This window comes from Dendrobates tinctorius, unplaced genomic scaffold (assembly GCF_039654945.1).
Source record: "Dendrobates tinctorius isolate UK_male_01 unplaced genomic scaffold, ASM3965494v1 ptg000028l, whole genome shotgun sequence".
In the NCBI taxonomy this organism is placed as follows: domain Eukaryota; kingdom Metazoa; phylum Chordata; class Amphibia; order Anura; family Dendrobatidae; genus Dendrobates; species Dendrobates tinctorius.
In genome coordinates this window covers 64,171,399-64,186,805 of record NW_027361696.1, presented here as the reverse complement: position 1 = coordinate 64,186,805, position 15,407 = coordinate 64,171,399, and the positions used below count along the sequence as shown (strand labels likewise).

Sequence of the window (15,407 nt, the reverse complement as noted above, 5' to 3'; positions counted from 1 at the left end):
GATATCCCTGTAATTTTACAGGAGGCAGGCTTTCCTTGAATGTACTTCCAAATATTACATCCAACATCAATAACCAAGTTACTAAAGAAGAATTTATGTAGATTTTGGATACATGCATGGGTATACCATGCTCATAATTTCTCTACTTGGGTTTTATTCACACAGTATGCAATTACTGAACCTTTAGGCTATGTGCACACGGTGCGGATTCTGCTGCGGATCTGCAGCAGTTCAGCAGACATTGTACAGTACAATATTAGCCAATGGGATTTCAAATCCACAGTGCACATGCTGCGGATTTTTCCAAGCGGATTTGCTGCGGTTTTAAATCCGCAGCATGTCAATTCTTTCTGTGGATTCCGCAGCGGTTTGACACCTTTCCACTGTCCAGGTGTCAATCCGCAGGGGAAAACCGCAGGCCAATCCGCAGGAAAACCGCAGGTCACTTTACATGCGGTTTTACCTGCAAATCCGCAGGTGAATCCGCAGCGTGTGCACTCACCCTTATGGGCTTTGATGCCCACATCTGCCGTCACCCGAATATAATGGGAATTATGACACATCCTGCACCCAACAAAGATACTATATCTTGGACCTTATTAGATGTAAGATCATTTTGTACCTGTGGTTTGGCTACATTCTTTTTTAATTTATTGAGTGTTTTTCGGTTGTAGGGCTCTCCTCCCGGCTTCATCCTGACGGTAGATTCTCCCGGATCAATATTCAGTTGTGGGAACGTGTGAAGCGCCTCCTACAGGTCATTGAAAGTGGAATATGCAAAATAAATAATCAATAAATGAGCATTTAGATTAAGTAAAAAAAAAAAAAAAAAAGTGGGAAAATCTTCACTTATCAATAAAAGGTTTGATGTCAGAAGTTTTTGAAGAGTAAACTCTCCAAAATGCTCCAAACGCTCAACAAAAAGACTCAGTGTGAAAAAGTCTATGTGGTTGTCTTCAGTGTCGAAGGAGAGCACTGTTCCCCATTTATTTTTAGTTGTTAGTTGAGTTTAAAAAGTTTTCTGAAAGTGCAAGTTCATCTTTCAACTCTAAATAACTAATACTTTTTTTCTGCCTCTGCCCACCACTAGGGGGAGATCACTGTAGAAAAATGTGTTATTGCATTCAATGGAAGGTATATAAGTATGAACACAAGCAGCTCCCTCTAGTGGTGGCAGGAGAATAATTTCATTTAACTATACAGCTCCAAGCCTTAACAGTCCGTCATTGGCTCCGGTGGTGAGCCTGCATCAAAGTTGGGACATGTGCCCGTAATAGGCACAGGTAGAATCTCGATCAACCTGCGCCTATTAACTAGTTAAACTCCGCTGTCAAACGTTGACAGCAGCATTTAACCAGTGCTTCCGTCACGTGATCGGGGGTCAGTGATGCTTTGGCATAACAACCAGAGGTCTCCTGGAGACCTCTATGGTTGTTGATGCCAGACTGCTATGAGCGCCACCCGGTGGTCAGCGCTCATAGCAATGCTATATTTCTGCTACATATAGGCGATCTGAGCATTGCCTATATGTAGCAGAGCCGATCGAGTTGTGGATGCTTCTAGCCTCCATGGAGGCTATTGAAGCATGCCAAAAGTTTTAAAAAAAGGTTTTAAAAAATATGAAAAAAATAAAAAGGTTAAATCACCCCCCTTTCGACCGATTCAAAATAAAACATTAAAAAAAAATTACACGTATTAGGTATCGCCGCATTCAGAATTGCCCGATCTATCAATAAAAAAGGGATTAACCCGATCGCTAAACGGCGTAGCGAGAAAAAATTCAAAGCGCTTTTTTTGGTCGCTGTGACATTGCATTAAAATCGCAATAACGGGCGATAAAAAGAACGTATCTGCACAAAAGTGGCATCATTAAAAACATCAGCTCGGTGTGCAAAAAATAAGCCCTCACCCCACCCGAGATCACGAAAAATAGAGACGCTACGGGTCTCCGAAAATGGCGCACATTTTTATTTATTTTTTTTAAACAAACTTTGGAATTTTTTTTCACCACTTAGATAAAAAGAACCTAGACATGTTTGGTGTCTATGAACTCGTAATGACCTGGAGAATCATAATGGCAGGTCAGATTTAGCATATAGTGAACCTAGCAAAAAAGCCAAACAAAAAGCAAGTGTGGGATTGCACTTCTTTTTGCAATTTCACCGCACTTGGAATTTGTTTCCCGTTTTGTAGTACATGACATGGTAAAACCAATGGTGTCGTTCAAAAGTACAACTCGTCTTGCAAAAAATAAGCCCTCACATGGCTATATGGACGGAAAAATAAAAAAGTTATGGCTCTGGGAAGAAGGGGAGGGAAAAATGAAAATGCAAAACCAAAAATACCCCTGGTCGTTAAGGGGTTAAAGATATATTGAGAAATTTAGCACTTTTAAAACAAAATGTAATACAACTTTCAAGAAAAATAAATAAATATAAAATTTATTTTATACTTTTTAGACCCAGAAACATGCATTTAAGCCAAAAAATCAATTTATCCATCTCATTAGTGTATGTCCACAGTGGAACATTACCTGAGCCGATGAGCTCAGAGAGATTTTCTTCAGGACTTTTTTCTTGTGTTCATTTACAATTCCATCAATTTTTCTCATGGGCGGAAGGTAAAGTTCGTCTGGAACAGAGAAGGAAGATAAACAGTGACACAGCATAAGGGGCAATGCACTGACGGTCATTGACCAGGCTACGCAGACCATTTATTGCATCACACATTATGTGACTCATGCTGGCCAACACCCCAAATACTTTTAAATACAATATTTCAAAATTAAAAATGAATATTTATAAAATGTATTTTACAATTTTAGAACCAAAAACATGAATTTATAAGAAAGATAATTGTAAAATTATATGTACATATGCATTTAACTAAAAATAAAACAATATGTTACCCAATTCTAAAAATTATTTTTAGCCAAAAATACATGTACCGTATATACTCGTGTATAAGCCGAGATTTTCAGCCCATTTTTTGGGGCTGAAAGTCCCCCTCTCGGCTTATACACGAGTCATATACCGGGGGTCAGCCGGGGAAGGGGGAGCGGGGGTGTCAGATCATACTCACCCTTCTCTGCAGCTCCCCTGCTTGTTCCATGTTTGTCGGCGCTGCTCTCTTCCTGCTTCAGCTGTCAAATGGCACCCGCTCATTAAATATGCGCATATTTAATGAGCGGGCACCACGTGACCGCTGAACCAGGAAGAGAGCAGCGCCGACATACATGGAACAAGCAGAGGAGCTGCAGAGACAAGCGCCAGGACCCGGTGAGTATGAACTGGGGGTTGGGAGGCATATTCACCTGTCCCTGAGCTCTGCTGTCTTGCGTCCTCTGCAGTGACATTCAGGTCAGAGAGCGCTATCGCGCTCTCTGCCTGCACAGTCACTGCAGAGCGCAACGCTGATGAGCAGGGGGCAGCGACGGAGGGGAGTATGCAGTTTTTTTGTTTTGTTTTTTTTGGAAGGGAGTCAGGGGCAGCAGCAGCATAACAGGGGCCACTGTGCAGCATAACAGGGGCCACTCACTGTGCAGCATAACAGGGGCCACTCACTGTGCAGCATAACAGGGGCCACTCACTGTGCAGCATAACAGGGGCCACTCACTGTGCAGCATAACAGGGGCCACTCACTGTGCAGCATAACAGGGGCCACTCACTGTGCAGCATAACAGGGGCCACTCACTGTGCAGCATAACAGGGGCCACTCACTGTGCAGCATAACAGGGGCCACTCACTGTGCAGCATAACAGGGGCCACTCACTGTGCAGCATAACAGGGGCCACTCACTGTGCAGCATAACAGGGGCCACTCACTGTGCAGCATAACAGGGGCCACATACTGTGTAGATAACTGAGGCCACTCACTGTGCACCCTCGGCTTATACACGAGTCAATAAGTTTTCCCAGTTTTTTGTGGCAAAATTAGGGGGGTCGACTTATACTCGAGTATATACGGTATTTAAGCTAGGCAAGAAAAAAAATGGCCAAAAATCTGGACAACCCCTTAAAAGGATTAACTCATTGCATATGTAGCAAACTGTTCAAGGGGCACTGTAATTGCCAATTTCAAGGAGGAATAAGACAGTAGCAACTCACCACTTGTATCTTCCAATGCTTGGATCATATCCGGGTCTAATGCCGTGCTGACCAACATCTCAATATAGCTTCGGTACATCTCCTTCATTGCTCTTGTGTTCAGTACTCGGCCAACGGGAACGCGCTCTGCAAAGCACATTTAAAACATTAAAGCTATTTCATTCGCTCTTATCACGTTGTAAGGCTAGTTTCACATTAGTGTTTTTTTGCGCTGCGCATCGGGCGTATAAAAAACGCAAAACAAACGCGCGTTTTTTTAACGTCATGCGCACGCTGATGCGTCAAAAAAACGCAGCGTTGCTTGCGTTTTACATGCGTTTTTGCATGCGTTTGCGTTTTTTTAAGCGCTTGCGTTTTTAGGTGTGTCATTTTTTCCATTGTCTAGAGAACATTCTAGACTTGTTTAACTCAAAAACGCATGCGCAAAAAAACGCAACCGTGCGCAAAACCATGCGCACGCCTGCGTTCCCATAGACTTCAATGTGTTGTTTTTGCGCATTCCGTGCGCAAGCGTTTTTTTGCCGAGACTGGGCGCACCAAAAAATGCAACATGTTGCGTCTGGCGCGAAAGACAAAAAAACGCATGCGCACGAAAACGCAAGTATGCGCAAGACCATGCGCACGTCATGTTAAATATAGGTGCACGGGTGCGCACGATGCGCTGCGCACAAAAGCGCAAATGTGAAACCAGCCTTAGATATGTACTTTATATCATACACACGTGGTCAAAATTGTTGGTACCCCTCGTTAATGACAGAAAAGCACACAATGATTACAGAAATAACTTAAATCTGACTAAAGTAATAATAAATCAAAAATCTATGAAAATAAACAAATGAAAGTCAGACATTGCTTTTCAACCATGCTTCCACAGAATTTAAAAAAAAATAAAACTCATGATTAGAAAGAAAATTATAGACAAACATGTTAAAGGTAAAAGTTATAAGACCATCTCCAAGCAGCTTGATGTTCCTGTGACTACAGTTGCACATATTATTCAGGAATTTAAGCTCCATGGGACTGTAGCCAACCTCCCTGGACGTGGCCGCAGGAGGAAAATTCATGAAAAATCAAAGAGACGAATAATACAAATGGTAGCAAAAGAGCCCAGAAAAACTTCTAAACAGATTAACGGTGAACTTCAAGCTCAAGGAACATCAGTGTCATATCACACCATCCATCGTTGCATGAGCCAAAGTGGACTTCATGGGAGACCACCAAGGAGGACACCATTGTTGAAAAAAAAAAAAAAAAAAATCATAAAAAGGCCAGACTGGAATTTGCCAAACTACATGTGGACAATCCAAAAAGCTTCTGGGAGAATGTCCTATGTACAGATGAGGCAAAAATGGAACTTTTTGGCAAAGCACATCGCTCAACGTTCAAAGATGGAAAAATGAAGAATATCAAGAAAAGAACACTGTGCCTCTTGTGAAACATGGAGGAGGCTCTTATGTTGTGGGGCTGCTTTGCTGCATCTGGCACAGGGTGTCTAGAATGTGTGCAGGGTACAATGAAATCTCAAGACTCTCAAGGGATTCTAGAGAGAAATGCCCTGCCCAGTGTAAGAAAGCTTGGTCTCAGTCGCAGGCCATGGGTCTTCCAACAGGATAATGACCCAAAACACACAGCTAAAACTTCCCAAGAATAGCTAAGAGGAAAACATTGAGCTATTCTAAAGTGGCTTTCTATGAGCCCTGACCTAAATCCTATTGAGTATCACTGGAAAGAGCTGAAACATGCCGTCTGGAAAAGGCAACTTTCAAACACGAGACAATTGGAGCAGTTTGCTCTTGAGGAGTGGGCCGAAATACCTGTCGAGAGGTGCAAAAGTCTCATTGACAGTTAGGCTGTGTTCACACACAGCATTTTTTTCGCGGTTTTTCCCACGGACTTGCCAAAAAATCCACGGGAAAAACGCGAAAAAGAAGCTCCCCATTCATTTCTATGCATTTGGCACTTTTTGTGCACATTGATGCGTTTTTTACCGCAAAAAAAACGCATCGCGTTAAAAAAACGCAGCATGATCATTAATTTCGCGTTTTTTTCCGCGTTTCTGGCTTTTTCCATGTGTCTAGAAACCGCACGGAAAAAAAACCCAAAGATGCGCGGAAAACGCGCAGAAAAAAAGCGCGGTTTCTGGGAACGGAGTCCTGTTTTTCAGCAGAAAATTTCTGCTACATGTGCACTTAGCCTTACAGGAATCGATTGAAGTGATTGCCTCAAAAGGTTGTGCAACAAAATATTAAGATAAGGGTACCATCATTTCTGTCCAGGCCAATTTCCTGAGTTTTATTTTTTTTAAAAATTCTGTGGAAGCATGGTTGAAAAGCAATGTCTGATTTTCATTTGTTCATTTTCATAGATTTTTGATTTATTATTACTTTTGCCAGATTCAAGTTATTTCTGTCACCATTGTGGGTTTTTCTGTCGTTAAATGAGGGGTACCAACAATTTTGACCACATGTGTATATAGCAGGCATTTAAAGGGGCAGGAAAAGTATTAAGGGTGAAAAAACAATTGCTGTCTGTAGTGGTGTAATACTACATAGTTGCCTGGTGGTGGTGCCAAGTGCAAAGCAAAAAAATATAGTATTTTATTCAGAATATGTAAATAACTTCCTCTAATTTCTACAGTGACCGGGGTCGGCTGCAGTCCATTCATTCTCAGAATTAGCGGGGATCCCAGAGGATATCCGCCACAATCATAAAGTAATGGCTAGTGATGAGACATCGAGTCCCTGCATATGTATTGGACTCAGGAGCTCAGCTAGCACCATACCCAGAGGCTGTGATACACAGCTGACATCTTCATGTAATAGTAGCGTGATCCAATTGCTATTGCTTAACCATTTAAATACCACGGTCCATCACTGACAGCGGCATTTAAATGGCATGATTTGATGGAGTAGGGGGATCTGATGGTGTCGCTGACAGACGATACTGTCCTGACACTCATTGACGTAAATTATAAGCAATGTCGTGAGAACGGTGTGGTCATATTTCTATAACTCCCCCCCCAGCATCATCTCACCTTCTTCACTCTGCTGGTCAGGTGAAGAGTCAGAATCAGAGGATGATGCCACCTCTTTCAGCCACTTTTTCCTCTTCTTCGGTGGTGGTTCAGCCTTTACTTTTGTGTGTTGCTTCTGTTTAGGTTTCAGTGCTACTTTAGGAGGCATTGGTTCTACTTTGTCCACTTTTTCCACTCTTATGTGTTTTTCAATCTTCTCGACTCGGACAACTTTCTCAACTTTGTCGTTCTTAGTCACTTTTTCGAGCTTCGGTGGTTTCTCCATTCTTTCTAACTTGGGCATCTTCTCCGGTCTTTCGTACTTGTCCGTTTTTGAAGACCTATCTGTCCTGGCAGTTTTAGTAGATCTCTCAGCACGAATAGGTTTGTCAGGCCTCTCAAACTTGGCTGTCTTTTCTGTTCTCTCCAATCTTGGTGATCTATCGGCTCGCTCCAACCTGGGTGATCTGTCTGCTCTCTCCAACCTTGGCGACCTATCGGCTCTCTCCAACCTTGGCGACCTATCGGCTCTCTCCAACCTTGGCGATCTATCAGCTCGTTCCAACCTTGGCGATCTATCAGCTCGTTCCAACCTTGGTAATTTGTCGGCTCTCTCCAGCCTCCGTGATTTTTCAGTTCTCTCCATCCTGTTTGGTTTGTCTGGACGTTCAACTTTTCCAGTTTTTTCAGAGCGTTCAGCCTTTGTTGGCTTGTCCATCTTTGAAGTTTTTTCTACCTTTTCCTTCTTAATGCCTTTCTCTTGTGACAATTCTCCCTCGGATTTGTTTGGTACTTCACTTTTCGCTGTTTGTTCCACTACTTCCAGCTTGGCTTGTTTCTTTGATGCTTCATTCTGCTCCGCTCTACTGGGTGCTTCAGGTTTTTCTATTTTCTCTACTTCAGCCTTTTTTGGTGCATCCAATATCTCGTCTTTTAATGACTTTTCTGTTGGCGGATGCAACTTTCCTGAAGGTTCAGTCTTCAAAGCTTTTCGAGTTGTCTCCACTTTTGGGTCTGGTTTTACTTCCATCTTCTCTGGCTTGACCACAGTTACATTTTTCTCTACTTTGACTGTAGCCTCCACCTTCTCTTGTCTTACGGGAGCTGTAGGCTTTACAACAGGTTCCACCTTGTCCTGCTTTACGGTTGTCAAATTCTTTTCTGGTTTTAGAATACGTTCAGGTTTGTCTTGTCTCACAGCAGAAGAAGCCTTTTCAGTTTTTACAATGCGTTCTGGCTTCCCTTGCTTACTACCTGTGGTAATCTTCTCAGCCTTTGTACCTGGTTCCAACTTTTCTTGCCTTCCAGCAGATGAAATCTTTTCAGTCTTTGGAGTAAGTTCTTGTTTTTCAGGTCTTGCCGCATGTGGGCTTTTTTCAGTTTTTACAGTTGTGTCTGTTTTTTCCACTTTCGTCACTATTTCAACTTTTTCAGGTGTCAACGTGGGTTCAATATTTTCCAATTTTGCCATAGGCTCAGACTTCTCTGCCTTGGCCACTGGCTCAGGTTTTGTCATAACTCCAATTTTATCCTGCACCACAGGTTCAGATATGTCACTATTCTTAGCCAGTACTTCATTTTGGTGCGAGGGTTCTGTCTTTTCCTCTGGATCAACTTTTCCTATTATTTTTTCATTTTCTACAGGAGCCCCTTCCTTTATTACGTTGGTTTCAACATTTTGCAGTTCTTGATCTTCTTCAACATTTGCCTTTTCAATAATGTTGTTAACAGCTTCGTCCTTTTCAATGGTTTCCTCTTGTTCCATATTTTCAAGTTTCTCCAGTTTCTCAGTCTTCTCTCCAGCCTCCGTTTTTTCAGGTCTTTGAACGGGTTCCATTTTGACCAAGCAATCTGGTTTATCACATTTTTCTGGCTTGGTCACGGCCACCGGACTTTTAGCTCCAGGTGCTTTTGTTTGACTTTGCCTTCTAGAAGAGAAACATAAAAATGACTGCATTAGATGCAAATATACAAAAAGTTCTAAATGATAAAATAATAATTTTCCTCCCATATAAACAAATTAGAATAATGGCACTTACTGAAGAATTTTCCAACCCCAAAAGTGGGGTTTCCAAGAAATAATAATAAAAAAAAAATTACTAATCTGATGCTTCTCTTATGATGCTACCCAGGTCACCTACCAGTATCTGTAGTGCCCCTTCTGTCCTGGACACACATGTGATCACTTTGGCCAATCACTGGCTGTAGTGGTGATTCATGTGTCACCGCTGCTTTCAGTGATTGGCTGCAGGAGTCACATGTCTATACAGTGAATTTAGTATGTACACAACATTGGTAACATGCCCAGCCCGCATGGAAAAAAGGAATAGAGACTGGCAGAGAACCTGGGAAGCATTGTTGACCGCTATCAAAGTTTTTTTTTTCCTTTTTGCATTTAAAAAAAAAAAAAAAAAAAAATGGTTTAAACTGGTTTAAAAAAAATGAATAATCAGTATAAAACCCCTTTAAGGCTGGGTTCACACGTAGCGGAACTCTCGCGGAAATTACCGCGAGAATTCCGGAATTCCATTCTGCGGGAAAATCGCATTTTAAATTCCCGCGATTTTCCCGCGGAAAAACTGGCTTGCAGAATTGCTAACATTTTCCAAGCGATCTGGAGCATCGCTTGGAGAACTGATTGACAGGTTGGTCACACTCGTCAAACATAGTGTTTGACGAGTGTGACCAACTTTTTACTATTGAGGCCGCCTATGCGGCATCAATAGTAAAAGATAGAATGTAAAAAATAATTAAAAAAAATATTGTTATTCTCACCTTCCGACATCCCGCGCAGCCTTCCCGCCTCTCTCCACGCTCCCGATCCCAGTAATCCTTTGCGACAATTACCGCGATGACGTCTGTTCTCGCGGGATCGCGACGTCTCGCAAAGGCTTACTGGGATCGGGAGCGTGGAGAGAGGCGGGAAGGCTGCCCGGGATGTCGGAAGGTGAGAATAACAATATTTTTTATTTTCAATTCTATTTTTTACAGGGATATGGTACCCAAAGCCCGGAGGACAGTCTCCTCTCCTCCGGACCGTGGGTACCATCCGCAAATGTTCCGCTTACTTTTCGCATGGTGTGCACAGCCACATGGGGAAAGTAAGCAGAACAATGCATTCCTATGGGTGCGGGATCGCCGCGATTCCGCGAAATTAATGAGCATGCTGCGTTTTTTACCGTGAAGCAATTCTGCCGCGGTAAAAGCCGCAGCATTAGCACAGCATTGCGGAATCCCATAGGAATGCATGGGATGCTTATTTTTCGCGTTTTCGCGGCAAAATCGCGTGGTTAAACCCGCCGCAGAAAAGCGAAAAAAACGCCACGTGTGAACTCAGCCTAAGAAGGAAGGACTTGTCACTTGACATAAATATGTAATTTTTTATCTGGTGTAAATGCCGCCGTTTTCCTGAATCTGGCGTGGTTTTTATTTTGTTCCTTCGCCTCTCCGCAACTGAGATATTCATATATCCCTCTTCCCAATATCCCAAGTCTTATTAAAGCCAAGTGGCCATTTCACTCAATGCCCAGTTGGCCAAAAAGACTAGATTTAGGTAGAGTGAAGATAGGGCTGTAGTTCAGGAACAGAGAGGAGCAGGAAAAAAAAAAAAAAAACGACGCCGGATTCAGAACAGCAGCTTTTACACCAGGTAAAAAAATTACATATTCATGGCAAGGTGGTCTTGAAGTGCAGCAAGCTTATAAATTATTACTGGCTATCAGCATGTGGAGATCCAACAGTAGCCCTGGGCGACAAGATCAGGGCAAAATTATCGCACCCACCTTGCAGCACATTAGAGAACTAATACAATAGATGATACGATGCCAGAACGCAGTCCTGCAAAATGCTCAGCTGTCAGGTAATCCATTATTAAGAGGGGGAATAGGATGTACACAGCTCTGCTGCCAAATGCTGCCACATGTGACCTTCTGGTCAGTACTGAAGTCGCACAGTGAGGTCACCACCCCAAGGTCACCAGCAGAGTGGTCTCTAATCTCCACACCGCCATGTAACCACAGGAATGCTATCATTTGCTTTCATCAGCTCTGCACTTGTCCTTTATTATTCAGGTATTTGGTCTTGATTTTTTTTTTTTTTTTAAGAATCCCCTTATTAATGAGCTGGATCATCAGCTCCCTTCCCTGTACACAAATCTTCAGGCATCTGATTCCTAAGCATTTCACTTACAAGATTTATGATAATGACATGAAACCATGACACGGATTTCAGAGGGGGCAGATATACATCAAGTGATGAATCCACTGACATAGCATACAGTTGTGGCCAAAAGTATTGACACCCCTGCAATTCTGTCAGATAATACTCAGTTTCTTCCTGAAAATGATTGCAAACACAAATTCTTTGGTATTATTATCTTCATTTAATTTGTCTTAAATGAAAAAACACAAAAGAGAATGAAGCAAAAAGCAAAACATTGATCATTTCACGCAAAACTCCAAAAATGGGCCAGACAGAAGTATTGGCACCCTCAGCCTAATACTTGGTTGCACAACCTTTATCCAAAATAACTGCGACCAACCGCTTCCGGTAACCATCAATGAGTTTCTTTCAATGCTCTGCTGGAATTTTAGACCATTCTTCTTTGGCAAACTGCTCCAGGTCCCTGATACTTGAAGGGTGCCTTCTCCAAACTGCCATTTTTAGATCTCTCCACAGGTGTTCTATGGGATTCAGGTCTGGACTCATTGCTGGCCACCTTAGAAGTCTCCAGTGCTTTCTCTCAAACCATTTTCTAGTGCTTTTTGAAGTGTGTTTTGGGTCATTGTCCTGCTGGAAGACCCATGACCTCTGAGGGAGACCCAGCTTTCTCACATTGGGCCCTATATTATGATGCAAAATTTGTTGGTAGTCTTCAGACTTCATAATGCCATGCACACGGTCAAGCAGTCCAGTGCCAGAGGCAGCAAAGAAACTCCAAAACATCAGGGAACCTCCGCCATGTTTGACTGTAGGGACCATGTTCTTTTCTTTGATGGCCTCTTTCTTTCTCCTGTAAACTCTATGTTGATGCCTTTGCCCAAAAAGCTCTACTTTTGTCTCATCTGACCAGAGAACATTCTTCCAAAACGTTTTAGGCTTTTTCAGGTAAGTTTTGGCAAACTCCAGCCTGGCTTTTTTATGTCTCGTGGTAAGAAGTGGGGTCTTCCTGGGTCTCCTACCATACAGTCCCTTTTCATTCAGATGCCGACGGATAGTACGAGTTGACACTGTTGTACCCTCGGACTGCAGGGCAGCTTGAACTTGTTTGGATGTTGGTCGAGGTTCTTTATCCAACATCCGCACAATCTTGCGTTGAAATCTCTTGTCAATTTTTCGTTTCTGTCCACATCTAGGGAGGTTAGCCACAGTGCCATGGGATTTAAACTTCTTGGTGACACTGCGCACGGTAGACACAGGAAAATTCTGGTCTTTGGAGATGGATTTGTAGCCTTGAGATTGCTCATGCTTCCTCACAATTTGGTTTCTCAAGTCCTCAGACAGTCTTCTTTCTTTTCTCCATGCTCAATGTGGTACACACAAGGACACAGGACAGAGGTTGAGTCAACTTTAATCCATGTCAACTGGATGCAAGTGTGATTTAGTTATTGCCAACACCTGTTAGGTGCCACAGGTAAGTTACAGGTGCTGTTAATTACACAATTTAGAGAAGCATCACATGATTTTTCGAACAGTGCCAATACTTTTGTCCACCCTCTTTTTTATGTTTGGTGTGGAATTATATCCAATTTGGCTTTAGGACAATTCTTTTTGTGTTTTTTCATTTAATACAAATTAAATGAAGATAATAATACCAAAGAATTTGTGTTTGCAATCATTTTCAGGAAGAAACTGAGTATTGTCTGACAGAATTGCTGGGGTGTCAATACTTTTGGCCACAACTGTATTTATGTACATAGAAATGTATGTATATACAAACACATTCCTACCTATATACAAACATTATTATATACATATACACTAGATGGAGGCCCAATGCTATATATCTACACATTATATATATATATATATATATATATATATATATATATATATATACACACACACACACACACATGTATATACACACACACACGTAAATTATATACACACACATACATATGTTGTTTCTGTGTCTATATCTGTATATCTAATATATAAAGCTCAAAGTGTGTATGTGTGTGTGTGTGTGTATATGTTTGTTCGTATGTCCGGGATAGGCATCCGCACCGTCGCAACTAAAGCCACAAAATTTGGCACAGTCGCACGTCTGGACCCCGAGAGCGTCCTAAGCTATGTTGTGAGGCGAAATTTTAACCCCGCGCGTTCCAATTCACCAAACAATTTTGCCCCCATTCTATATAATGGGGAAAAAGTGTGTGTATCAAGCCCCGCCCATCATTATGATGTCACAATGCCCCTATTTGCATACTGGGGAAGCAGTGTGTGCGTATCAAGCCCCGCCCCTCATTATGATGTCACAATGGTTGCCATGGCGACGCTGATGTCATCAAAGGTTGCAAGCCCTGCCGCCGCTCATTATGATGTCATAATGGTTGACTATGGATTGGAGGATGTGTGATGAGTATATGGGCACCGGACTATGGGATGGAGGATATGTATGACAGGTATATGGGCACGGGACTATGGGATGGAGGATATATGTTATGGGCACGGGACTATGGGATGGAGGATATGTATGATGGGTATATGGGCTCGGGACTATGGGATGGCCGATATGTATATGGGCACGGGACTATGGGATGGAGGATGTGTGATGGGTATATGGGCACTGGACTATGGGATGGAGGATATGTATGACGGGTATATGGGCACGGGACTATGGGATGGCGGATATGTATATGGGCACGGGACTATGGGATGGAGGATGTGTGATGGGTATATGGGCACTGGACTATGGGATGGAGGATATGTATGATGGGTATATGGGTACGGGACTATGAGATGGCGGATATGTATGATGGGTATATGGGCATGGGACTATGAGATGAAGGATGTGTGATGGGTATATGGGCACTCGACTATGGGATGGCGAATATGTATGATGGGTATATGGGCATGGGACTATGGGATGGAGAATATGTATAATGGGTATATGGGCATGGGACTATGGGATGGAGGATGTGTGATGGGTATATGGGCACTCGACTATGGGATGGAGGATATGTATGATGGGTATATGGGCACAGGCCTATGGGATGGTGGATATGTATGATGGGTATATGGGCACGGGACTATGGGATGGAGGATAATTATAATTTTCTATAACTAACCACAGTTAGCTACTATGCCCGGGCAGCGCCGGGCTCTTCAGCTAGTCTAATATATAAAGCTCAATGTATATATGTATCTATGTAAGTATGTATGCGTGTGTATGTCCGGGATTCGCATCCGCACCGTCGCAGTTACAGCCACAAAATTTGGCAGAGTCAAACATCTGGACCCCAAGAGCGTCAGGCTATGTCGTGAGGCAAAATTTTAACCCCACGCGTTCCAATTCAGCAAACAATTTTGCCCCTATCTACATAATGGGGAAAAAGTGTGTATCAAGCCCCGCCCCTCATTATGTCATAAAGATTGCCATGGCGACGCTGATTCATCATAGGTTGCAAGTTCCGCCGCTCATTATGATGTCATATTGGTTGACTATGGGATGGAGGATGTGTGATGGGTATATGGGCACTGGACTATGGGATGGAGGATATGTATGATGGGTATATGGGAACGGGACTATGGGATGGAGGATGTGTGATGGGTATATGGGCACTGGACTATGGGATGGAGGATATGTATGATGGGTATATGGGAACGGGACTATGGGATGGAGGATGTGTGATGGGTATATGGGCACGGGACTATGGGATGGAGGATGTGCGATGGTTATATGGGCACAGGACTATGAGATGGAGGATATGTATGATGGGTATATGGGCATGGGACTATGGGATGGAGGATGTGTGATGGGTATATGGGCACTGGACTATGGGATGGAGGATCGGTATGATGGGTATATGGGCACTCGACTATGGGATGGTGGATATGTATGATGGGTATATGGGCACAGGACTATGGGATGGAGGATATGTATGACGGGTATATGGGCATGGGACTATGGGATGGAGGATAATTATAATTTGTTATAACTAACCACAGTTAGTTACTATGCCCAGGCAGCGCCGGGCTCTTCAGCTAGTCTAATATATAAAGCTCAGTGTGTGTGTATGTGTGTGTGTAATAGATGTGCCTTTTCTGGGCAGATGCGGGCTGCTA

At 42.9% G+C, this 15,407-nt stretch overlaps 1 protein-coding gene across 1 annotated transcript in view; it reads right to left on the bottom strand.

Annotated features, from left to right (window-relative positions):
- Positions 1 to 15,407, bottom strand: part of PRR12 (proline rich 12) — a 116,385-nt gene that overhangs the window by 16,667 nt on the left and 84,311 nt on the right. Inside the window, exons 9-12 of the mRNA XM_073570839.1 lie at positions 7,140 to 9,046; positions 4,106 to 4,231; positions 2,534 to 2,631; positions 623 to 751 (exon numbers count right to left, since the gene is read on the bottom strand). Coding sequence (XP_073426940.1) covers positions 623 to 751; positions 2,534 to 2,631; positions 4,106 to 4,231; positions 7,140 to 9,046 — 2,260 coding nt within the window. The remainder of the gene's footprint in view (positions 1 to 622; positions 752 to 2,533; positions 2,632 to 4,105; positions 4,232 to 7,139; positions 9,047 to 15,407) is intronic.